The sequence below is a fragment of the Eublepharis macularius genome, chromosome 1, assembly GCF_028583425.1.
Source record: "Eublepharis macularius isolate TG4126 chromosome 1, MPM_Emac_v1.0, whole genome shotgun sequence".
NCBI lineage: Eukaryota > Metazoa > Chordata > Lepidosauria > Squamata > Eublepharidae > Eublepharis > Eublepharis macularius.
This window is the reverse complement of record NC_072790.1, coordinates 105,357,726-105,381,648: the sequence shown is the minus strand read 5'-3', so window position 1 is coordinate 105,381,648 and position 23,923 is coordinate 105,357,726. Positions and strand designations below refer to the sequence as shown.

Sequence of the window (23,923 nt, the reverse complement as noted above, 5' to 3'; positions counted from 1 at the left end):
ATGTCACATGCAGTGACATCATCATGCAGTCTGGTGTGTGTGTGTGTGTGTGCGTGCGCGCGCACACACACACACACAGAGGCAGCATTAAGCTGCCTTGGGTGCCAGCAACACTGGAGCCAGCTCTGTATGTATTTAACTTCTTTACTGCCTCTCCACCATGTTTAGTGCTCAAGGCAGTTTACAACAGAGATGTACAATACAAACAACATAGGGCCAAGCTACAAGTGACGAATGACACTTGAATGGCAAGTGGATCACGTGGAGCGCAAGTGGAGGGCAAGTGAACAGGGAGAAATACACTTGTCGTTCAAGTGTCATTCGTCACTTGTAGCTTGGCCCATAGATATACAATACACTTACCTTCACTGCTGCCTTGGTTTATAGGCTGCTGTTTGATTTCATAACTACCAATCAGAATGTATTTATTTAGATTTGATATCAGTTTTAAATTCCCTGCTCACCCCTCAGCCTTAAAATACATGTTCAGGAAGAGAGAGAGAGAGAGAGAGCAAGCGAGTGAGCAAGCAAAGTTTTGCATTCAGAAGATGATCTGAAGTGGGTTTGTCATGCTTTGGGGAAAGAGATAACACTGCATATCAGATGCCTTTCCTGTGAATTAATTAGATGTTGAAAAAATATTTGTTACTTCTGATATTAATCCTAATGTTTAGGTTCTTGAGAACAACATTCTAAGAAATTGTATTTTCCCAATTAAGTTGCCTGGGCATGGGTAGTACATGCTCAGCTCTATAGCTATGACACTGTTTGTACTTTTACCTGGAAGGCTATTATCCAAATAGTAACAAGCCAAAACCATGAATTCGGTGTCTATATAGCAGTGCCACAAACTGTTCCTTATGCTTGGTGAAATCCAGGGTGCAGTAAAGCATATAAAACTGTATAATTTCATGTTTTCAGTTAGTTGTCTTCCATTGGTCCTATTCCAGCCAAACTTGTCTAGGATGTGCTTGCTTGAGTTTTAGTGAATTTTGATTTTGAGGTTCTTTTAAGAAGACTGCACCATTTAAACATCCAGAAACAAAAGCCACACAATTCCATTTATTTATTAAGACCAGATAAAATGACACACAATAAAGTGCAAGCTTTCAAATCCTCTAGAACTCTAGGTGTTTAAAAAAATGAGGAGAGGGAGGGAAAAAAAAGATGTTTCAAGCCATGATCTTAAGATGTTGCAACCTCTTCAGGTGTTGCAACCATGTATACTAGGAGCCCACCAATGAAAGCATGATGTTCCTGATATGTGTGGTTGCCATTTTATGAAAAGACTTCCCTGTATACATACAGCTTCACTCCATGCAAACAAATCCATGGAGTGAAGCTATGTGCACATGGAAAATCCATGCATTGCCCTCTTCACATGAAATGCAGAGTGTATGTATCAGGAACATTGCAAGTAATGCACACTCCTGTGGAAGGGGGGCTTGTGGTACACATGGTTGCAATGCCTGGAAAGAACAGTTCAGGGTTGCCAACTCTGGACTGGGAAATTCCTAGAGATTTAGGAATGGAGCCTGGGGAGAGTGGGATTTGAGCAGGGTTCTCAATGGGGTATAATGCCATATACTAGAATCTGCCCTCCAGAGCAGCCATTTTTTCTCTATGGCCTGATCTCTATGGCCTGGAAATCAGTTGTAATTTCAGTAGATCTCCAGGCACCACCTGGAGTTTGGCAACCCTAAAAAGGTCTTTTGTCTTTTAAGCATCCTGTGGTGGGAGACTGAGGACATGTGCAGAGCTGGTTTTAAATGGTTGTTGGGGGTTTTCCGGGCTGTATTGCCGTGGTCTTGGCATTGTAGTTCCTGACGTTTCGCCAGCAGCGAATCATCTCAACAACATCCACCTGAACATACAATTCACAATGGAGAAAGAAAGTGAGGGAAAACTCACATTCCTGGATACCTTGGTCATCCGCAAAGCAAACTTTCAGTTAGGTCACAAGGTCTACAGGAAACCAACTCACACTGATCGGTACTTACACAAAACTCCAATCACCACCCCCGACAGAAAAGAGGCATAATGAAAACATTAGTGGATCGTGCAAGACGGATATGTGAGCCGCGCTTTCTCAATGAGGAAATTAATCATCTAAACCACGCACTTCAGGCAAATGGCTACTCCAGAAATGAAATCCGAAGAGCAATCAAACCCAGGATGAATCAAACAACCAAGGAAAAACAGTCACCTACAGGAAAAGTGTTTTTGCCATATATCAAAGGAATTACTGATCAGATGGGAAAGCTTATGGAAAAGCATAACCTTCAAGCAGTATTCAGACCCACCCGAAAAATACAACAGATGCTACGATCAGCAAAAGACAGCAGAGACCCCCTCACCTCTGCAGGAGTATACCGTATACCCTGCAGCTGTGGACAGGTTTACATCGGGACCACAAAGCGTAGCATCCAGACAAGAATAAAAGAACATGAAAGACACTGCAGACTTGGACAGCCTGAAAAATCAGCAGTGGCTGAACATAGCCTAACTCAAACAGGGCACAGTATCTTATTCCAGGACACCAAAATACTGGACAACACTTCCAACTACTTTGTCAGACTGCACAGGGAAGCCATTGAAATTCACAAGCATAAGCAAAACTTCAACAGGAAAGAAGAAACCTTAAGAATGAACAGAGCATGGGCTCCAGTTCTGAAAAACACCAGGCCAACAAAACACTCCACACCCGACAATAGCCCTGCAGAGAAGATTAGCACATCAAGCACCAATCCATATGCAAAAGAACCTCCTCAGGTTACAGTGAAGCCTCCCGCCATTAGCATTCCACACCCTGGGAAACTCTTACAGAATGACTCAGCTCAACCCCACCCCTCCTGAGTAGATACAAATGACCTACATCTTTTCCACACTGTGACACTGAGAGATCTCTGTCTTTTGGTGCTACACCTCTGAAGATGCCAGCCACAGCTGCTGGCGAAACGTCAGGAACTACAATGCCAAGACCACGGCAATACAGCCCGGAAAACCCCCAACAACCATCGTTCTCCGGCCGTGAAAGCCTTCGACAATACATCTGGTTTTAAATCTTTGCAAATTTGCATTAATATACACTTTACATTGTTTACTGAAATGGCTTTAAAATTGACTGCACTGACTCACACTGTGTAATCTGCCTTGAGAGTGAGACTCATTGAATCACTCAGTGAGACTTATAAATAATGTAAATAAATAAATAAATAAAATCTGAAATGGTGTCAGGAGAAAGCCAAGTTTCAAACATTAGGCACAATCTGCTAAGAATTTATCTTGCATATGCTGTTGTATATCTCTATTTTAACACATATTACATGGGAAATTTATGTGTTCACTGTTTTTAAATGCCAGTAGACCAAATGTATTCCTGTCACATTTTATTTCAGTTTGGATGTTTACTAGGTAGACATTCATAATAAGCATAACCATGAAATATGTGTTCAGGACTAATTTCGTAAAGTATTTATCAAAAGCTTGTTTTTTAAAAACACTGCAAACCAAAGAGCTCATTGGTACAGTGCAACTATAGCAATGACAGTGGTGCTATTTTCCTTGGTAATGTGTGCTTGCCTAGAAAATCTCAAAGTGTAAAAACTCAGTTGCGCAAATCCATGTGCCTCATAATGTAATTTATAGGATTTTTTTAAAAAAATGAATCTAACTGGGAAAAATATATGATCCATATAGTTCTTTCTTGAAGACCAGATTCCTATATGATGTATACATGTTAAACCATTGGTTTTTTATTTCTGAAATGTCTAATTCATAAGTGCAATTATGCATCCATGTGGTACAGACAACACTCATTCTCACACTCACACAAATGCTAGTCAATGCAGCTTGTATTCTACAAACCTTTTATGTCTGTGGTTGGCCAAGGATTAATTGCATGTTATGTGTCCCATTTTCAGCCTTACATTTTTCCCCAGCAGTGCAATGTCATCCTCCCCCCAATCTCAGGCTGGTTCAAGTGAAGAGGAAACCACACTGCTCTGCTCTACGTACTGCAACTTGACATACTCTCTGATAGAATGCTGGCCATTTAGATACTCATAGGCAGTTTCCACACTACCTTATTTTTGCGCTCCTCTCTCTTTTGCAGGTTTGTACAGATGGCAGTTCACCCGCACGTATATGCCGCTTCTCTCCCACTTCTCTTTGTCCCCACGGTGCTGTAAATGGTGCCACTTTCTCCAGACAGCGCTGTGTCGTCAGCGCCGATGTAATCCCAAGCATGCTTCTTTTTTTGCTTCCTGGGGCTGGAATAGCACTATACCGATCTTTCCATAGATCGAAAGTAAGATCAGTCCCACAATTCTATAGGCTGAGTCCTTTCCCTCCACTTTCCCCGAATTTCTATTGGTGGGCTGACGGTTAGCACAGTTTTGAACGGTTATAAAAGGCTTTTTCAACTTGCCAGAGCCCTTGTCCTTGGCGATCGATCTATTCCAGGACTTAGAACCATGGCTCCACTAGCGGCTTTGCTGATGGTGGTGACTAGATTGGTTCTGATTGTAATTCAGAGCACGCTGAACCTTCACCTAGCATATATGCGACGTGTATTCAGAAGATGCAGAAAGTATGTCATGTTCCTAGATCGTCTTCAGCGGCGACAAAATATGAGACAGAGGTGTGGATACCAAAGAAGGAAAAGACTACGAATGATATGGCTTGCTGTGGCTGAGACATATCAGGCCAGGGACTGCTGGGTCTTCCCTAGAAGCTGGGAGTGGTGGGACAAGATTGTCTTTGAAAACTGGGAAGAACAGCATTGGCTGGAAGGTTTCAGAATGCCTTGTTCAACATTCGAGGAGATAGTTGCCATCCTCAGCCAGCAGCTACAGCAACAATCAACTCACATGCGCCTCGCTGTGCCTGTTGAGAAGAGAGTGGTGGTGGCCCTTTGGTGCCTAGCTAACGGGAACATGTATCGACTGGCACGGGATCAGTTCAGTATTGGACTTTCCACAGTGGGAACTATTGTCCTGGAGATGTGCTACACCCTGGAGGTGGAGATGCTGGCCAGGACAGTATGCCTTGGGACAGAGGTGGGCATGGTAAGTCTCCTTCAGCCCCCCCCCCTTTTCTCTATATTAAATGGTATGGCGATATTCTGATGACTAGAAACAACTCTGAGTGTCAAATTTTCCAGTGAAACAATAGAGACTGTGTTTGGAAGGAGACAAGATTACTGACATTAATGCCCCTATTCAAAATAAACTGATAGTTCTCTATTTTCCCTCCCATGCAGATAATGGAAGGCTTTACAGTAATGGGTTTCCCGCATTGTGTTGGTGTCATCGACGGCAGCCATATCCCAATATGCACGCCGGGAGGGAGACCAGAGGAGTACATCAACAAAGTTTTCAAGGAACTGTGGATCATCATGGAAGGTTTATTGATGTGGAGATTGGTTGGAGCAGTCATAACCACGACACTTTTGTTTTCAGAAATTCTGCAATCTGCGCTGCTATGGATGCGGGTACATTTTTTTCCTGGAAATCCAACTCTTAATTTACCAGGCTTCTCTGTGCAACCTCTGCTGATCTCTAACAGTGTATACCAATCTCACAGGTGGCTAATGAAACCATATGATTCCACTGCCAGCTGTGAAGCGCACCACTACTTTGACAAATCTTTAGCATGAGCTAGAAACACAGTTGAACGGGGTTTTGGCTGTCTGAAATCCAGATGGAGGTGTCTTGCCACACGACTGAACTGCTGAGAGGAGAACATTGTGACCATTGTGTCAGCCTGTGTGATACTTTACAATATTTGTGAGGCGAGAGGACATCCCATTGGTTGTGAACATGGCGATCCAACACCTGCGGCAGTTCCACAAGAGTAGGAGGGGGATGTGGGCATAGACCACGATCATCTAGAGGAGGGGAAGGCAATTCGTGATGCCCTGGCAGAATACTGGTTTGTTAATGCCAGACGATGAGTTGTTCTGTCCCCTCAATGTGTAGGACGCAGTGAGGAATGTTAATGAGATGTAAATAGTTGTTTGAGTTGTCTGTTGTCTGTAATTGATTGTGTCTCTGCTGTTGTTTGGTATCACCAGTTATGGACATATATGTTACATTAAACTGGTTCTGCATGTTCACTATGTGTTGTGGAATTTGGGGTTGTGCGGTGGGATGCTGTGGATGGTTGTGCATCTATTTTTTTTTTATATAAATTTTATTTTTCAAGCTACAAAACACTACACTGCACTACACAAGACTATCACAAGGAAAGGGGAAAGGGAAGGGACAAAGGGGGATGGAAAAAGAAGAGGGGGGGGGATGACCTACAAACACTAAACACTACACTTCAATGTTTTCCCTTCATACTGTCATAATACAAAAATAGCTCCATAGGATAATGATGGAGTGGTTAATCATACAGAGAATAGGCATTTCAAATTCTGATTAAACTTTCCTCCCCCTTCTAGGTCCCGGACGCAATTCTCTCTGTGCAACCGCTGTTGCGGTGCTCTCCTCCTCCTCCCCCCCCCTCCGGCTTCTCCTTTTCTTCGTTCTCGGTGCAGCAGAATTCCGGGTTTTTCTCCTCAAAATCCTTTAGTTGATCTTCTGATAATATCTTATAGGCCTGATCTTTATATCTAAACCATATTCCTTCCGGGAATAACCATTTGTACTTTATTCCGTGGTCCCTCAGAAGAGCTGCAAACTTTTTATACTTAAAACGCCTTTTCCGGACTAGAAATGGAACGTCCTTCAAAATCTTGACTTTCAAACCCATAAAGTCCAAATCCGCATTGTATGAGTTATATAGGATGGTGTCCCGAATCTTTTTAAATGAAAAGTCAATAATGATCTCACGAGGAAACTGTCGCTTTGTTGCATATTTTGAAGAAGCCCGACAGACCTCCAAAATGGCGCTTTTAACCTCTTCTTTAGTCGTCCTCGCGGGTATCGCCAATAGTTCCGAGACCACCTCCCACAGATCCTCATTTTCCTCCTCTTTCACGTTTTGGAGACGCAAAATTGTCTGCGTTCGTTCCATCTGTAGCCCGATCAGCTGGTTCTCAACCAACTTCAGCTCCTTTTTTGTAGCCTTCACAAGTGACGCACTTTCCAGAGCAGACTTCTCTGCCCCCCCCGCTACTTCCTTAATGGTTTTCACTTCGCTTTCAATTAAGCCCACCCTTTGATCAGTTTCGTTCAGCTTGTCAACAAAGGGTTTTATGGCTTCCACCACCGCCCTGCGCACCAACTCTTCGAGCGACTCTCCCTTCAAGGTAGCCGAGATTGACTTACCGAGAGCGGGACTTTGTTTCTTTGCTGCCATTTGGGGGGGGGGGGGCGCCAACAAAATTCTGGAACTCACCGAAGGGGAAGAACGAGTCTTCTTCAGATCAACCTCTCCTTCATGAACGCTTGTAGAACAGAAGGGATTCGCTTGTTTACGGGCTTCCGCCTGTTTCTTTTATTTGCCGTTTCTTGTTGCCCGGCGGCACTCGAGGCGCCGCGCACGTCTGCCGGCCTCCATAGGGACAAACGGGCAATTCCCCCCCCCGCGTTGATTTCGGGGAGTTCTTCCCGCAGCGTCCCGGACCCTGGCTCCCTCCCTGGGAGTCCTGGGGGCTAATCCTTGCGGATCAGCCGCCCGGTCAGGGTGCCCAGTCGTTTCCTCCCGGACCAGCCGAGAGGAGCATCCGGCATGGCTGAGAAAACGAAACCGAATCCGATGGTTGTGCATCTATTGAACTCCAAATGACAACTTTTCATGCATGTCTATTATGGGGTCAAAGATTTAATATGCCTCCACTGAGGGTAAGGAGTCACAATGCAGATCTGTCGGAAGAGCACACATCATTACCTAAAATGCAGGTTCTCATCATGCCTACATTCCCAGTGAGCTTTCCCTTTGTTAAAGTGCAATCCTGACATCATAACAAAAAGTGGTGGGGGGTGGGTCTCAGAAATCTGAAAACTGAAAACACAGGCGCATAGATTTCCACTAATCCACCAGCACATGCTGTGCAAGACAGTATAGGAGTGGGACATGCTTAGGTAACATGACTCTTCCTCCCTTTCACCACTGCAATCTCCACCGTAGACAGGCGCCTGAATGAGAGCATGACATTTTGCATATTGCGCATGAGGTTCCCTTACAGGCGGGTTGCAGAAATTGATTCCAAGCCATGACGGTGTTCTGCCTCGGATCCTGATCATCTGAAAGTACAACTTCTTCATTTTATATTATCTTCGGGAGTCAACCAAAAAATTTCTCCCCACCCCACCCCAAATGTACGCTGTCATTCATGTGGTACAGACACAGGAAGTTTGCCCATGACCCCTTGTGTGCTGTGTGCTGACACCCCCTGAGCCTGCATTTTTTAATGTTTGTCCTAGCACCATGAGTGCCTACAGCGCTTGGCTGTTGGGGGTTTGTAGACATGTGTTGTTTCAGACACTTCTGGCACTGAATCACCCTTGAGGGTTTTTTCCCTTTTAATCCCGATTCTCTAAAAGTATAATTTGTGCATGTCACATGTCCTGCAAAACTTTTCTCTCTCCCTCCCCCCGCCCGGCATCCAAAGTGTCTCTTGTCCAAAAGAGCTGGAACTTTGATCGTGAGTGTCCAAGCATTCAAACACATCTCTCTTCCACAAATAAAGCACTCATTATGTTGTGACCCATTGATCCAGCTCATAGCAACCCTTAAACAAGCATCTAGATCGCTTGCAGAAAGGGACTGTTTGGGGTTAACTACACAATCCTGGCACTGGGAATTTTTTTTTGGCACAGAACTTTGCATTACGATACTTTGCAAGCCCCACTGCATTGATGTCCATCAGTCAATTAAAATGATTGTTTATACTGTTTTTAAAAACTTAAACAGTCCTGAGTTCACAGCAGACCTTGCTTCCCAGCCACCCCTTCTGCTGCGCAGCAATTGGCTCATACGCCTCCATTCACACCTTTCTGGGCATGCTCAATAGCTGTCCCGTGGTTTTGCGGTAGACCATTCTTCCTCCTGTAGTGATGGCTGCTGTCAGGGCTTGTCGCTGCCGCTGCTGGGCGGGGCACTGGCTGGGCCGGCCCTGACATCAGAGGGGCACCAGGGATGCTGCAGGACCCTGCTCTGTGGAAGGAGGGGCAGTATACATCACCCAGACTCCCTCTCAATCCACTCGCTGGCCTGCTCAACCTGGCCTGCTTACCCCCTGCGTCCTCCATCATCTCCTCCTCCCCCCAGAACTCTCTTCCAAGCCACCATTCTTGCACTACTCTGCTCTCACTCCACACCATCACTCCTTGCTCTCACCCACCACCTCAGAGCTCTTCCTAGCCACCTTATATAGGGTTTCCTTTCCCCGCCCTGCCCTCCTTCTAGGCTTGTTCCCTCTCCTGACTTGGCCCAGCTGCGCCTTCCCTCAGGTGCTTCCCTCCTACCACTAAGCCCTTCTTGGCTTCCTTGCCTTGCTGGCAGGGTGGGGTTGAATGCGAGCCATCCCCAGCTGAGGTCTCCTTGGCCTTGCTCACGAGGAGCTGCCCCAGTAGGTCTTTAAACTGCTGAGCTTGCCTGGCCTTGCTCACGAGGAACTGTCCCAGCCAGCTTCTGCACTGCTGAGCATGCCTGGCCTTGCTCGCGAGGAGCTGCCCCAGCCGGCTTCTGCGCTGCTGAGCTTGCCTGGCCTTACTCGTGAGGAATTGCCCTGGCCAGCTTCTGGGCTGCCTTCTCATTGATGCTGGGCGGGGCTACCCATCTCCTCTCCCAGAATGCCCATGGCAGCTTCACCTGGAGGGGCTTGGCTCCTAGCAACTCCTGAGCCAGGCTGCTGTCCTCTAGCCGGGGTGTGGCTGCTTCTCCTCCTTGGCTGGTAAGGGCTCTGTTTGGGCTGTTGCTGGGTCCCTGTTCCCCCTGCCTTGGCCCTTTGCCTCTGTCCTGCTTAGCCCCCTCTCTTCCCCTTGGAAGGTGGGACTGGCTGGTCTCTCCCTGCTCCCTCCAGCCCTCTGAGGCTTTAGCCTCTCGCCCCTTCCCCCTGGAGTGGGCAGGTTCTGGACCTGGTTGCTGGCTGGGGTGGTAGGGCCACTGCCTCCCGGTTGCCTCCCACTGCTCCCTCCTGGCAAGTCTGGGGGCTGGGACTCAGTCCCCGGACAGCTGCAACGCACAGAGGGGCCTTCTGGAAGGATGAGGAGGTGGAGACCCTTCTGATGCTGCTGCTACAGTCTGGTAGAGTGGGTAGATAAATGTGCAGCACTCATCTCCCCACAAGGGTTATTTTTTGGAGTGCTGCACAGAAACTCACAGAGCGGGGATTCCAAAGAATTTTGGAGCAGTGCTGCTCCAAATTCAAGAGAATCAAGGCCTCCTTTTTTGATGCCCTCCAAGTGTGGCAAGGAATCCCTCGCCAAAGCGGAAAACCATCTTACTTTGCGTCCATGATGAGGCTGTGGGAGCGAGTGGGGCGACCAAGTTGACAGGATTGACATCATGCCTGTGCGTATCTAGTAATGGGATTAATTCTTTGTATTGCTGATCTGAAATGTCAAAGAAAAATTGTGGCCTACTGGGTGCTGGGTTTGGGAAATTGGAAGAGTACCACAGAACTGCAATGCGCAGTTTCTATGATGACAGGAATCCATGGTGAATTTTTCCAGGTTTCTGACCTGTTATACAGATCACCATTTACCTGTTCTTCCGTTCTTCGGGCAATACCTTAAGACAAGCATGCGTTATGTCTGCTGACACTGACATCAGCGTCTTTGTTGTGTTACTTGGTTCAAGCCCTTTCCGCAGTTTTCTGAGACTGTGGTTCTCTTTTCAACACAAATGATCACGTGTGTGGATTTTTGCCTTGACATGCTACAACTGTTTCCTTATGCGTTAAGCCCACATGGGCTTTTTTTTTCTCTCCTCAAGGTGGAACTGTTACTATTGTGTTGTCCTCAGTTATTTGAGGAAATGCATGGCACAGACGATGTTGACCCTAAACTTGACTGTGGATATACTCTAGGGAGGGGAGTATCGCAGACAAATTAATTTTTTTATTAATCATTCTTTGAGTATTGGATAATCTGAGAAGCATGTTCTTGCAGTGATCTGAGGAATGAACCCCCCTTTTCTCTCAACACTGAATAAGTTCTAGACAAGAATCTCTTGCTTGGGTAGCCAGGAAAACCCATCATCTGAGCAACCTGCAGAGGAGAGATGGGGATCGTGGTGACCCTGCAGAGACTGTGACCAGAGGACATGACCCATGATTAAAATTAAGTGCTGGTTTTCCATTGACAGCAAACACCCCTTGTAAATAGTTTTCTGTTTTTGGAGTAAAAAAAAAATCAGGAATAAGTTAACTGTTGTTTACTGAGCAGTCTAACTGTTAATTAATGTTTAACTTCCATACATGAATACATTTTTTAAGCATGCAATCTGTGATTTGAGCTAGCTAATGAGCAGATAACGCATTTGAAGTAGCAAGACAAGATTAACATTACATTGATTGAAATATGCAACTACATTGTAAGCCTGTCCCTTGGCTTGCCCACACAGGAGCGCTTAGGAAGAGGTGACCTTTCTTGCTGGGTCACTTTTCCTGATGCATCTGGTCCATCGTTCCTTGATCTCGATTGCTGTTGCTGGAGGAGGAAAGCTTCCCCCACATTGCTCAATGGGCTTACTGCACATCTTAACACTTCTAAGTTTTGGGAGAATGCCTCCTGAAAAATCATTCTCTCCTCTCTATTGTCCCTCATGAAATCTCCATGCCACTCTCTGGCCTCCTGCTGCTCTTTCCTCCTTTCCTCCAGTTCAGACTTGTGCTCCTCAGATGACTGGGACATCAGCTTATCTGCCACACAGTAAATGCCTGCTGTCTTCCTTCTGCGTGCTCTTAATGTTTGCCAAGGGTGTCCCAGGAGACTGCTCCGCTGCGGGTCTGTGACTGGGACCTAAGCGAGAGCAGAAACAAATTTTCAGTTTCTTTAAAAGGATAGAAAACAAGTGATTGTACATGGAGACAGAATACCAGCACTGTAGGCTAGCCATGAGCAGCATTCTTTTGGATAGTTGCCTCTCAGCACAGCATGCATTACTTTCTTGAGATCATAACACAATATTCACCACATTCTCAATACAGATTGTTTGGCCCCTTAGAGACACGAGAGCAGGTTCCTCCGTTTGTTGGTGGCGTGCTTGGATCATTACTGATGTAACGCGAGATTTTCAGTGTTCCCTAATGGTGACCTGTTAACTCCATAATATCCCAATTCTTTTTATAGGCAACCCATTAAACCTACCGTGCATGCCATGGTTTGTAGTGGGGGGAACATTTTCTTTCTCTGCCTGGATGCTGTCCCTGTCGCCTGTGCCACAGCTGCTTCCTGAAAGAAAGTGAACACAAGCTTGGCTTCAGGGAAAGCATGTAACAGTAATACATTGCCCATCTCTGGAGATTGGTTTCTGGCAAAGGATAATGTGAGAGTCTTCTTAGACACACAGATCAGCCGGTCATCCCGCACATTGCGTGCACTGCCTGCTTGCTCATGACGAAGACCCAACATTTCTTTTATTAAAAAAAAAAAAATCCTGATTATCCCCAGATGACCCCTGAAGACGTTCATCACCTAAATGAAGAATGATGGTCTGCACATAGGCCACAGAAAAGCAGTGTAACAATTTATGGTCATACAGTGGTAGTTCCGCAAATACATGTAGAAAGACAAGCGCTTCCCATGCCCTAGACTTACCACTGTCATCCAGACCGTCGAGTGTGGCATCTGGGTCTTATTTATTTATTTATTTCATTTTATTTATTCAATTTATATACCGCCCATCCCCAGGGGCTCTGGGCGGTGAACAGTTAAAATCGATAAAAACAAAAACTAAAATCAATATACAAATAATAAAACAAATTAACAAGGTGCAGTGGTGGGGAGAACCTTCCCCACCCCAAAGGTGGGAGGATGACATGGCACCGCCCCCTTCAATCACCAAACGCCTGGCGGAACAGCTCTGTCTTACAGGCCCGGCGGAACAATAATATGTCCTGCTGGGCCCGGGTTTCCATTGACAGAGTGTTCCACCAGGCTGGGGCCAGGACTGAAAAGGTCCTGGCCCTGGTTGAAGCGAGGCGGGCTTCCTTAGGGCCGGGGACCACAAGTAAATATTTATTCGCTGATCGGAGCGATCTCCGGGGAACGTACAGGGAGAGGCGGTCCCGAAGATATGCCGGTCCCAACCCACTCAGGGCTTTAAAGGTAAGAACCAACACTTTGAACCTGATTCGGAATTCAACCGGAAGCCAGTGCAGCTGGCGCAGGACAGGTGTGATGTGTGACTGGTAAGGTATACCAGTCAGGACCCATGCCGCCGCATTCTGGACCAGTTGTAGTTTCCGGATCAGGCCCAGGGGTAGCCCAGTGTAGAGTGAGTTACAGTAATCTAGCCTGGAGGTGACCGTTGCATGGATCACTGTAGCCAGGTCCTGGGGCGTCAGGTAGGGGGCAAGTTGCCTGATCTGACGAAGATGGAAAAATGCAGACTTGGTAACCGCCGTGACCTGGGCCTCCATTGATAGGGAGGCATCCAGGAGCACGCCCAGACTCTTTACCACTGGCAAAGTTGCCAGTGGTGTCCCATCCAGGGCAGGGAGCTGGATCCCAACATCTGGCAGCCCCCGTCCCAGCTGCAGGACCTCCGTCTTCACTGGGTTCAATTTCAGCCTGCTCTGTTTCAACCATGCCGTCACAGCCTCCAAAGCTCTGGCCAGATTGTCTGGGGCCGTGTCTGGCCGGCCGTCCATCAACAGAAAAAGTTGGGTGTCATCCGCGTATTGATGACAACCCAGCCTAAACCTCCGCACCAACTGGGCGAGGGGGCGCATATAGATGTTAAATAACATCGGGGAGAGTATCGCCCCTTGGGGAACCCCGCACACCAAAGGGTGACGGGGTGATAGATCTCCCCTGAGTGCCTCCCTCTGTCCCCGACCCTGGAGAAAGGAGACCAGCCACTGTAAGGCTGTCCCCCTAATCCCCATGTCGGCAAGGCGGCTGGCCAACAAATCATAGTCAACCGTGTCCAACGCTGCTGTGAGATCAAGTAACACAAGCAGCGCTGACCCGCCTTGATCCAGATGCCTGCGAAGGTCGTCTGTGAGGGCAACGAAGGCTGTCTCCGTCCCATGGCCAGGACGGAAGCCAGACTTGACAGCAGCACATCTTGACAGCAGCACAGCCTTGTCTTGACTTGACAGCAGCACATCTTGTTCTAGGTATTCTCAAAGTTCTTTTGTTTGTGGAGAAAATGTGAAATCCATTAGGAACAGGAGTTATCGCTCATGACAGGTTTTTAAAGAAAAATTTCCAAAATTTTTAAAAATATGACAGTAAAAAACAGTCTTACCTTCATTTGAGGGCATTGATGTCCTGTTCTGTCCCTATCCCACAGTGATCATTTCATGAGAGAAAAGCTCCTCAGATCCTTCATGCAACTCCAATGCTTCTCTGCTGTTCTCCCCCACAACCTGCAACACCATGCTCCGAGCAACTCTCTTTGGACGAACACTGGCGTCTCCACGCAAAATGCTATCAAGCTCCCTAAAGTAGGGGTAGCTAGTTGGATCATTGCCGGACCGGTTATTGTGGGCCACAACGTGCTTGTACTCAAGGTGCATGGTCTTGGTTTTGGACCTGCCCTCTAGAGCAAAGCGGTTGTGTCCTCTAAGGGACATCTGCTCCACAACTCTGACAAAGCAATCAAAATTACGGTGAGAGCTGCATAACGCCTCCTGAATCCCCCCCCCCAACAACTCAGGAGATCGAGTATCTCCTTCTCCCTCCAGGAGGATCCCCTACCCCCTGCTGTCTTGCAATACTTGGCCATTTTCTAATAGGGTTCCAAAGACAGCAGTGCCACTCCACAACCCCAGGATCAGAAACTGTGCTGGCAGACTGGCAAGATTTCCTGCCCTTGAACGAACAAGCATTGCTATTTTGAAATTTGAGCCGAAAATAACCGACATGATTGGTCCACAAGTTAATGAATCGTTTAGGGGTGTCAACAAGTTCTATTTCCGCTCCTGATTTCACTTTCATCAGGGCAACATGCATGCCCAAAAATGCGTTGAGTACATTCAAACAGCCCACAAAAACAGTGCATTGGAAATGCACACTAACAATGCATTGTATTAACAATAAAAAGAATTGTACTGATCCGTAGGCAGCATGTGTATGCCATCGTGCTATACTTTGGGGAGGTGGGGGAGAAATGACAGGTGGCGAACTCCAGCGTCATCAATTGAGAGATCTTGGGGGATGGAGAGACCGGGAAACAGTAAGGAACTTTACAGCTGACCGCAATGGTGCGATCACAGCCCTATTATTTTTTTTAAAAAAAATTCAACGTGTGGCTGCAAACTACAGAACGCAGTAGCGCAAATCTAAAATCATTAAAAAAACACAAATTAGTGGGTGCAAACTGATTGGTGCCTGAAGGTTTCCATGGCAGCTCTGATGAGCTGACCGTGTGCCCATTTGTGACGCTTTAAAAACAAGTGCAGGTGGTTTCTCACAAACTGTGAATAAAGCGGGAAAAACCCGTAACAGGAAAAAACGCTAAAAGGGAGAATGGGTTAATGACAGGAGTTTCATGAGGGAATGATGGGATGTTAGTGGGTGGTTTGCAGAAACGTGACTTGAACAACACAGCAGCACTAAGCTGCCGTGAAACATGGGAAGTGTGGAAACGGCCATGTTGTGTGTGTGTATGTGTGTGTGTGTTATGGGCAAACACTAAATCTTTCCACACAAAATCTATACATTTATTCAGCAAATCTTAGATTTAGCCTACTGATCAAAATCAACATACATAAATTAACCCAACTGTAGCATGTTATATGTGTAAAGTACTAAAAGAAAGAATAGAGGCTAGTCGTGTTAGATTTGCTTTGCATATTATTTTGACTTGCATTGCCACAAAGAGAAACTGCATGGGTTCACTGCTATGTGGGAAACGAAGAGAAACGGCACAGGTTCATTGCTGTGTGGGAAACGATTGGCCATATGATTATCAAACTTTTGTGGGTGAATTATCTGGTACCCATGCCATTTATGACTGGGAGAGCCAGCTAGGTGAGACTTTTGCATCAGAGTCCAATGTGAATCTCCTTAATAACATAGTGACATTACTGCTGTGATGAGGACTCCATCATGCTGAAGTAGTTTTCAGCAGCAAATACACGTCATTGTTTACATGAGAATTGGGTCTGTGTGGTTTCTGTATGGGTTGGTGCAATTTTAAGGCTAACAAATTATTATTTTGCTGACACTGCTAAAAGCTGTGGAACTCAGTAAGTAAGGCTTCTCTTAGCCTTCAACAGAAAAGGTACACACAGGCTGTCTTTTGAGCAAGGAACCACACCATCGACCAGAATAATGTTCATGTGATGGCTTAAGGCCTTGTTTGCCTCATCTAAGGAGCCATTATGGTTTAGTAGTTAAAATGTCTAACTAGGAGTATCTGAATGAGTTGGGTTTAAATCTCTGCTTGGTGCTGGCCAGTCATACTGTCTTTCTCTCAGCCATGAGTGACTACCTCATAGCCTTGCAGTGAAAATGAGGCCTGGCAGAGGAACGATGTACTCCTTAGAGGAAGGCTGGGTTAAAAAAAGAAAACGAACAAGATCCTCTCTCAGCGTTTTTTTTTTTAAGTGCCTATTTTTCAGCTCCCTGCCGCTTCTTTGCACGTGCTCAGAGGCACCTTTGCTGTGTCGCTTGACCCGTGTTTGGCCTGACTGCAAGCTCACTTTTCCTCCCCTGGTTTCTCCAGTTACCCTCGTGGGCGCTGTCGGGCTATGCGGCCGCCTCCTCCCCTCCCTCTCCTCTAGAGTAGCGGCAGCATCTGCTGAGTTCCCGCCTCTATCCCCGCCCGGCGTGAAGCAGCAGCAGAAAGGAGGACGGGAACTGCAGCGAGTGGGAAGCAGCAGCAGCAGCAGCAACGGAATAAAGCGAGTTTTGTCTTTCCTGCGGCTGTCACGGCGAGGGACGGGCCGACAACGCCATGGATTCGGCCCCTCTCAGGCCAGAGGCGGGCTGCGAAGCGGCAAAAGCAGCCGCGGCAGGAGGAGCACACGCGCGGCAGTGAGCATCTCCCTCCGCCAGCCCCCTCTCTCGGCCAGGCCCCGTCCCTCGGAGTCTGCGGCGCGCGTGTGGGCAAGCAGGCGGTCGCTGTACCTCGGCGCCCCACTCTGCGCTCTCGGCGGCAGCACCGCCACCACCATGTGGGGGAGGCTCCTCTCCGAGCTCGGTCAAAGCAGCGAATACGCAGCGGGTAAGGAAGGGCCGATGGGGAGGCGAAGCGAGGACCGGCCTTTCTCTCCCCCCTCGCTGTGTGTGTGTGTGTGTGTGTGAGAGAGAGAGAGAGAGAGAAAGAGAGAGGGACTGCCTTTGGGGTAGGCTCGACGTCCTTCCCTCCGCTTGGGTGGGAGAAAGTCTGAACGCAGCGACCTGGGGGGGGGGGGCGTTTGGGACGGCTCCTCTTCGGCCTCTAGTCCGCCCCTCCCTCCAGTTTCCTGCCTCAGTCTTCTGACTCAACTTTGACACTCCAGTAAAAATCCTCTCTCTCTCTCTCTCTCTCTCTCTCTCTCTCTCTCTCTCTCTCTCTCAGAATAGGGGGGACGGTCATTAACGCATGTCGCCATCTGGTTTAGACATTTGGAGGCGGTTGGGTGGAAGTGAGAGTTTGCGGGGCGGGAGGCGCAGGAAGAAGGTCACTGCAACAAATCCGCACGGCCGCCGATGCAGATTGCAGGCAGCCCGCTTGGCCTGGCCCGGCCCGGACGGCAGAGGAGGGAGACGTTGCTTCAGAGAGCTATTTAAGCGTTAAGGCAATGCAATTAGCTGGCGGCTATATTTAGGGCTGCTTTCTAATCGCATTTCAGTCTGGGGTCCCTCATAAACACGGTTGTGTTTTGAAAAGGAAACCAGCCCCGAGGGCGGGGGGGAGGCTCCCCATCTAACCTGTTTTCTGTTTAGAAGGTCAAATAACGAATTTGTGGTGAGAAGATTTTCGTTGTGCAACTTAATAAAAAACCTCAGTGAGGCTCATCGTGGAGCCTCGTTTTCTTGCTGAGAATGCCTCTCTGCTTCCGGGAAGTAGCGATAAAACAGATTTAGGACGTAATTTTTGAAGAGCTGCTTTCTAACCTCCATTGCGTTAAAAAACAGATGCGTTCCCAACCCGTTGTGACTTAAGTGTGACGATGGAGTAAAAAATCAGTAGCAAGTTAGTTTGGCCCCTCATGTTCTCTCTTGATTAATTAAATAATACAGTTATCTCTTTAATTAAACGTGCCCTAGATGAGAATATGCTGAATATTGTTGCTCAGGGTCAAGACTGTGCTTTAGCCACCAAGCTCCTAACTTTATTGCTTGCTGTGCCTGAGTACAAGCTGTACTTGGCTGCCCAGCACTTTGGAATAAATTATCATTCTTTGGTAACACTCTGAATTATTGTACTGTGTATCTCAGGAGTGGGATATATAGTTTTAAATTGCCAGCTGTTCTAGGGGAGTTAACTATTTATGAGCCATGGAGATGTTATTGTACTGTGCTACATTCATTGCCTTGCTTTGTAATTAATGATCACAGCAGGTTGTTCAAATACATTTGCTTTTCCTTTACTTACCCAACAATCCTAGATGAAAAACTTCTCTCTTTTTAAAATCATTTGTTTTAGTTTTGGTGGCTGACGTCAACACCAGAAACAAGTTACAGAATTTATGCCTAATTCACCCAAATAATTCTTTATCAGTTGATATGTTTAAAGGATAGTACTATTGATTTTCTTTCCCTGTTGATAACGCTACCTACTATACCTAGCAGTAGCTGTTTTCTGTACCAGTGTTTCTTTCAGGTTGTACCTTCCCATAAAACTGCTGATTTGCTGTGACGTGAAACAGTCTAAACAGCATGTTTTTATGATTACCTATTACTTGCCCTGCACAAGACTTGCTGAGTAGGTTTAACTTTTAAAAGATTGGCTACTTTTTGTTGGGGTTTCTTGGTGAAGGGGAAAATGTTTAAAGTTTTGTATTTCATAAAGGCTGAACACAAGTAGACTCTATATAAATTGGAGACAGCTACCAACCAGCTAGAAACCAAAAATAGGATAGTAGCAACTTAAATACTATAGTGGGATTGACTACAGTAGCATATTATGCATATCATTCAAGTAACTTTGAGCAATCTTCAGCAGGTTTACTCAGTTCTATAAGGTCTATTCAGTAGGACTTACTCCCAGGAAAGAGTTCTGCTCATACAGTGCCATCCTAAGAATTACACCCTTCATTACATCCTAAGAATTACACCCTTCAGAGACCATTGAAGTCCATGATGGGAGAGGATGGCACAGTGAGTAGACTCCACAACAGGCCTAGAGAAAAATATCATTTTAACTGAGGCTTTTCATGTCATGAAAGTAAATAACATCCTGTTAAGACTCTGTTAAAGGAGCAGGACATTTCCATTACTACTTATTTATTTTTATTTATGCCATTTATGCCTTTCTTACTGAGACTCAAAGTGGACTGACGTTAGACAACACAGAACTACCCAGTAGTGTCATACTTAAACAGGCAGTACATAGGAGCACATACTTAAAGCAACAGATGCATAAGTCAACATAGTGGTGAAGTCTGTGATCCCTAACTCGTTAGTGAAGCATCTCTTTGAGACCACCTCCCTAAAATATAGCCCTCCTATCAGTGTAAAAATCCCTTTTGAATAATTCAGCTTTGCATCATTTGTGGAAGGCTAAGGGGGGGGTGGTGGTCTTGACATCCTCAGGCAGGGGCCACCACGGAGAATGCACGTATAGGGGCAGCTGTTGATTTCACCCATGTGCAGGGTGGCACCTGCAGGAGACCCTGTTCAGATGAGCGAAGCTGCCGTGAAGGGACATGCAAAGAGAGGCGGTCCTGTAGGTATGCCAGATCAAGGCTGTGAAGAGCCATGTATATGATAGCTAATACCTTAAACTGAGCACGGTAACTGATAGGTAGCCCGTGGAGTAACTGCAGGATGGGAGTGATATTTATGTTTCTTCTTGCTCCTGATAACAGCCAAGCTGCAGCGTTTACAGCAACTGGAGTCTCCTAGTTAATATATAGGGAGACCTATTCATAGTGCGTTACTATAGTCAAGTCTTGATGTTACTGTAGCATGGATCCAGGTGGCCAGATCGGCCATGTTGAGGTAGAAAGTCATCTTCCAGACTAGAGTGAGGTTGTAGAAAGCATTTTTTGATGCTGCCTTAACTTGTTTTTCTAGTAGTAGTACTGGATCCAGTATAACCCCTGGGCTCTTAGCCAAGTCTGCAAGGGTCAGATAAACTCCATTGAAAGTGGGGAGTACAATGTCCTTCAAGATCTCTGCCTTCCCAACAAGTATCACTTCCTTCTTGTCTGGGTTCAATTTCAATTTGTTAATTTTCAGCCATTTGATCACAGCTGCTGTGCAATTGGCTATTCAAACAGTAAGGCAGGGCCAGAACTCCTAGAATCATTGCTCTCCACCTCACTGCTGGGGCCAAGCAAGGAGTAGCCTTATGGCATGCGAGGTGGGTGGGAGCCGGTGCTGCAAGACAGCTGCCCAAACCCCAGATGGGGGAAGTGCAAGTGATGACAGGAGTCTTCTCTTTTTTTCTTTCTCCTCCTCTGTTGAGGGGGCTAGGCCTTAGTCCACTGTGGGGTCCACAAGGGTGGGGCCCAGGGCAGCTGTCCTTGTTGCCCATTGGCTAAGACTTCCCCTGCTGTAAGGGTAAGTATTAGCCGATATGGTACTGTTCTGCTGAGTAATTAAAAACAGTGTTTTTATCCTTCATACAGTATTGGAGAGAGAGGGCATGGAAGAAAAAGATACAGACAAAGTTATGTTATGTTATAGATACATACAAGGTTAAATTATTCTCACCTGTGTAAAGCAAAATCTAGCAGAAAACCAAGTGATTAAACGTCTTTCTACTTCAAGTCTTTCAGGACTATCAGCTATTAAGTGCATTCTCTTTGCTGGTTCATTTTGCTGAAGAAAAAGGGGTAGAGAGGCTTGTCAAAAATGCACAGATGTTATAAAGAATTGGCAGTGCCTTCCAACATGTTCTAATATTACATAAATATTGTTTGTTTACCTAGTTTACTTAGATAATACTGTAATGACGGATAAAAATCTATTAATAAAAAAAAGTTGCTAGAAGATAATGGTGACCTGCTGATGAACAGAATGTTGTCTCTGTTGTCAAAGCTGAAAATCTTTTTGTAGTATGATTCTTTTTCTGTATGTTTACTAAATCTATATCATCAAATTGAAGCAACAATTATGTCTGCTGTGTACTAGAATATGGGAACAGTTGCTGAATGTACTGTTACTGAATGTACTGTTATTGACTGATTGGTTAAAACATATAGCATACAACTGTTCTCTGAATCAGTAGAATCAGTTCAGCTCTGAAGGCACAGTAGCATGTCCAGAAGTTTATTTTATATTGGTGGGAATATTTTACTCTGATGGTTAATAATCCTAGGTTTTCTAATACGTTTTTGGATTACTCAGTTTTTGTTCAGAATTGTCACCATAATAGTAGTTCTTAAAACATTTATATTGATTAAAACTATATTTTAAGAAGTAGCATGCCAAGTGGTTCTGAAGGGAACTGTGATTAATTGATAAATGGGCACGTAGGGACCTGGATGTTCTTATTCTGAGTTTTTTATCGTTTATGTTCTATTGTTTGGAGTTGTCTTATGGTACCACACTCTGTGAAGTAGTGTGACCCAGTCCTGTGAATCATCACATAACTGAAGCAAAAACAAAAAGACCCATGGATCATTCCACACAATATATTTTTAGTAAAATGAATACATAATTATTACTAATGTCTGATAGGTTTCATACACCTGCTTAAAAACACTGGCAACTTATAGAACTCCCCCCCCCATAACCAGTGTTTTCATTATTTCTTTTATCAATTCATTTTTAAAAATTCCCTTTGAGGTGATGCTTCCCTCTGCATACAAGGGTGCACATTTTCTGTGACTCTTTTGTCTGGAATTTCTGTATGGATGATGCTGGTCTTTTCCCTATAAATGTCAGGAAGAGCCATTGTGGTGCAGTGCTTAGAGCAGTGGTTCTCAACCTGGGGCCATATGGCCCCCCAGAGCCCCCCAGGATATTCTAAGGGGGCCACAGGTAAAAATTGCATAAATGGGGGGGGCACGGCACAAGACTAGGGGGCCACAGAGAGAAGTGAGAAGTGAAGAAAACGGAGAAGTGACCGAGAAAAGAAAACAGAAAGGACAGTGTGTGGGGTGCTGTTTCTGCATGCAAGTGTAACCCTGAGTCCACTAGGGGGAGCTAAAGAGCGGGGGTATTCCATATAAGGAAAAAAAAGTGCAATTTCCCCAGAGTTATTAGGAGGCCTGAAGGACTCCAGATTTTGTTATAAACCTACATATTTGATATTCTAGGTATATCTTTATAAGGCTACCTTTATACCGGTAGGACAGGGGGGCCACAGGAAGGAAACAAGGTTGGAAGGGGGCCATGGTCGGAAAAAGGTTGAGAAACACTGGGTTAGAGTATTAGTCCTGGACAAGGACTGGAATGATCCATGTTCAAATCTCTACCTTGAAGTTCACCTGGTGATCTTGAGCCAGTCCCTGTTTTTAAACCTAATCTCCTTGATATGAGGGGGGCTGCGGTTAGGATAAAATAGGGAAGAGTTGAATTTCAGGTTCCTTAAAGGAATGATGGATAGTTGTGTGTCATATCAGTCTTCTGTACCTGTTTGTTTTAGTTGATTTATACTGATGTGAGCTGAGAGCAATTCCAAACATTATTTCATGAGAGAGGCTGCAAGTATTATTACATGTATCCATGGCAGATCATTAATGTATATGTATATTACATAATATGTATATTATATAATTTCTGTTAATCTAGCAACTTCCTGTTAGAAATTTTAGAGAAAATGAGGGAATATATTATTTGACTGTATCCATAGAAAACTGCATGTTATGAGAATAATTCTTGTGAACTTGTCTTTCAATGTATATTTAATAATTGTACATTTTGAATATTGTATGTTATATTTATGTTATGTATGACAGTCATCAAAATATATGAAAATTGAAACACAAACCTGAAAGATTCCGATTTATGTTCAGTTAACATGTGGTTTTTATTGTGCTGTATTTTTTAAAAACTTCTATCTTTGGGGGGGGAAGACTTTATTCAGACAATGAAAAGGCTTATTTATTTATATACTTGCACCCTCTTTCCCCAATGGGGACCCAAAGGGGTTTACAACATTATTCTCTCCTACTCTGTTTTACCCTCACAACATCAACTTTGTAAGTTAGGTTAAACTGAGAGAGAGAGACTAGCAGTCATCCAGTGAACTGCCGTGGCAGAATTGGGTTTCAGACCTGGGTCTCCCAGGCCCTTGTCTAACATTCTAACCACTGTACAACATGACTAACAGGTTCTTTCTTTCCTTACTTCATTTATACCCTGTTTTTCTCAACAATGGGGGCCCAAAGTGGCTTACTTTGTTCTCCCGTCTGCCATTTTATCTTTGCAACATTCTTGTGAGGTAGGTTTGGTTGAGTGTGTGTGATTGGCCCTTGCTAGCTTTCTTGGCCAAGTGGGGATTTGAACATGGGTCTCCCTGATCCTAGTCTGACACACTAACTGCTATATTACTATGGCTCTTAAAAACACTTAAAGCGCATTAAAGTAGAAAAATAGTGAGTTTAAACTTTTAATTACTTGTCTTTGTTTACTATTTTTTCCCCTTCCTTTTCAACCTTTTCTTTAATGCTTGTTTTTCTCCCCCCCCCTCCCTTTAAAAGCTAGATTAAGGACTAAGGTTTACAGGTGAACCTTTGATCAGAGTAAAT

The 23,923-nt window shown here is 45.4% G+C and overlaps 1 protein-coding gene across 1 annotated transcript in view; it reads left to right on the top strand.

Annotated features, from left to right (window-relative positions):
- Positions 1-17,017: 17,017 nt before the first annotated feature.
- Positions 17,018-23,923, top strand: part of CEP85L (centrosomal protein 85 like) — a 209,310-nt gene continuing 202,404 nt past the window's right edge. The window contains exon 1 of the mRNA XM_054996547.1: positions 17,018-17,298. Within this exon, the coding sequence (XP_054852522.1) occupies positions 17,247-17,298 (52 nt within the window). The 5' untranslated portion in view covers positions 17,018-17,246. The remainder of the gene's footprint in view (positions 17,299-23,923) is intronic.